This window comes from Bos indicus, chromosome 15 (assembly GCF_029378745.1).
Source record: "Bos indicus isolate NIAB-ARS_2022 breed Sahiwal x Tharparkar chromosome 15, NIAB-ARS_B.indTharparkar_mat_pri_1.0, whole genome shotgun sequence".
Taxonomy (NCBI): Eukaryota; Metazoa; Chordata; class Mammalia; order Artiodactyla; family Bovidae; genus Bos; species Bos indicus.
In genome coordinates, this window is record NC_091774.1 from 999,047 (window position 1) to 1,001,197 (window position 2,151).

General features: G+C 39.7%; 1 protein-coding gene across 1 annotated transcript; it reads left to right on the plus strand.

The window, feature by feature from the left end:
* The first annotated feature begins 334 nt into the window (after positions 1-334).
* Positions 335-1,360, plus strand: LOC139187118 (olfactory receptor 4C3D-like). Its single transcript, XM_070803129.1, has one exon. The coding sequence runs from the start codon at positions 434-436 to the stop codon at positions 1,358-1,360; it is 927 nt and encodes a 308-aa protein (XP_070659230.1). The 5' UTR covers positions 335-433.
* The last annotated feature ends 791 nt before the right edge of the window (positions 1,361-2,151 follow it).

The following is a 2,151-nucleotide window of genomic DNA, read 5'->3' on the forward strand; positions in this document are numbered from 1 at the left end:
CAGATACTTGATATCTGAAGAGACGACAAGCATAATTTTTTCATCAGTAAGAAAGAATTAAAACAAATACTGGGACTAAACTGTGGGCTTGCTCCACAGTTACAGGGACTGTTCTATTTCTTTTTTTTTTTCCCCACAGGTAAGACTATTTTAGTTTTATTTTATTTAACTTTACAATATTGTATTGGTTTTGCCATATATCAAAATGAATCTGCCACAGGTATACATGTGTTCCCCACCCTGAACCCTCCTCCGTCCTCCCTCCCCATACCATCCCTCTGGGTTGTCCCAGTGCACCAGCCCCAAGCATCCAATATCATGCATCAAACCTGGACTATTACAGAAATTCTAACTATTATTACTTCATGATTAATATGTATCGATCTTTATTCTTTTGTAGGTAACTTAGGCTCAGCAGTTTGTAAGTTCCCAAATGAATCTATGGATACCTCCCAACAATGTGACTGAATTTGTTCTCTTGGGACTCACACAGAATCCACACTTGCAGAAAATACTCTTTGTTGTCCTTTTACTTGTTTTCCTATTCACGGTGCTGGCCAACCTGCTCATTGTCATCACTATCTCCCTCAGCCCCACACTTTCTACTCCCATGTACTTCTTTCTCATGCACTTGTCCTTCATAGATGCCTCCTTCACATCCGTCACCACCCCCAAAATGGTCATTGACCTGCTGTACCAGAAGAGAACCATCTGTTGGGATGGTTGCCTGACCCAGCTCTTTGTGGGACACTTACTGGGAGGGTCAGAGACCATCGTCCTCACTGTCATGGCCTATGACCGCTACGTGGCCATCTGCAAGCCTCTGCACTACACAGCCATCATGCGACAGGGGCTCTGCCAGCTCCTGGTGGTGGTGACCTGGACCGGGGGCATTCTGCATGCCACTGTGCAGATTCTTTTCACCATGGACTTGACCTTCTGTGGTCCCAACGTCATTGATCACTTCATGTGTGAGTTCTTCTCACTGTTGGAACTTTCCTGCAGCGACACCTACAGGCTTGGAATCGTGGTGGCAGCTAATACAGGGGGCATGTGCTTGCTTATTTTTTTCATGCTGCTCATCTCCTATATAGTCATCCTGAGCTCCCTGAAATCCCATGGCTCTGAAGGACGACACAAAGCCTTCTCTACATGCGGTGCCCACTTTACAGTAGTGGTGCTCTTTTTTGTCCCTTGTATATTCACCTACCTGCGTCCTGTGGCCACTTATCCTGTGGACAAGTTGGTGACTGTGTTCTTTGCAATCCTCTGTCCCATGTTAAATCCTATCATTTACACAGTGAGAAACACAGAGGTGAAAAATGCCATGAGGAGTTTACTGAAGAGGAGAGTAACTTAGGCTGTTCCCGATGACAAAAAAAGTGATTTATACCACATAGGTAGGGTTGTACCTGCTACCAAAAAAAAAGTAATAATAAATTTTGCAGATCATTACCATAAAAAAGAGCCTCAAAATTAAAATTTGTTGAGTATTTAATTTTTGATAGACATATTTTAGGCATTTTTGATATTATTTGATATACATTCCAGAGACTTCAACATCAGTGTTTTAGCTTCATATTAGGCAATGAGGAGAACAACTATAAACCCCAGGACTGATGATTGTAGAATATGTCTTTCCTAGAGTCTTACATCTACTTTATTAAAATTTTCATATATGTTACTTATATGAAATCTTTTCATGAGACATTAATCTCAGAACTTCTGTTTTTGCTTGGGCTGTATTAAAGAGATGAGGTATAGAAATTCTTAGATAAACAAATAGTAAAGGGACAATTGAGCAAGGAAATAACATCTGAGCAATTATTTTTTAATATAAATCTAACACAAGAAGAGAGGCATGCACAAAAGGAGCAAATAATAATTCAGTCTAAGTGCTTCCTTGGCACAAAAAATAAGGCAGAAATGTTGAAGTTAGTCTTCATTTACTCTATTTACTTAAATTGTAAATAGTTGTGTGTGGTACATTCAAGTATATAGACAATAAAATTATCTGCAGTCTTAATGACTCATTTGTCTTTGCAGTAGTTGGTGTCAACATCTTGCAGCCTGTCTCATGTGTAACAGTATATTTCAGCACTACAATTTTTTGTCTTCTTTTCGAAAGTTCAAATTATGCTATTTCATTTA

Coding starts and splice junctions, on each gene's coding strand:
- LOC139187118 (XM_070803129.1), top strand. CDS start 434: ATGAATCTATGGATACCTCCCAACAATGTGACTGAATTTGTTCTCTTG.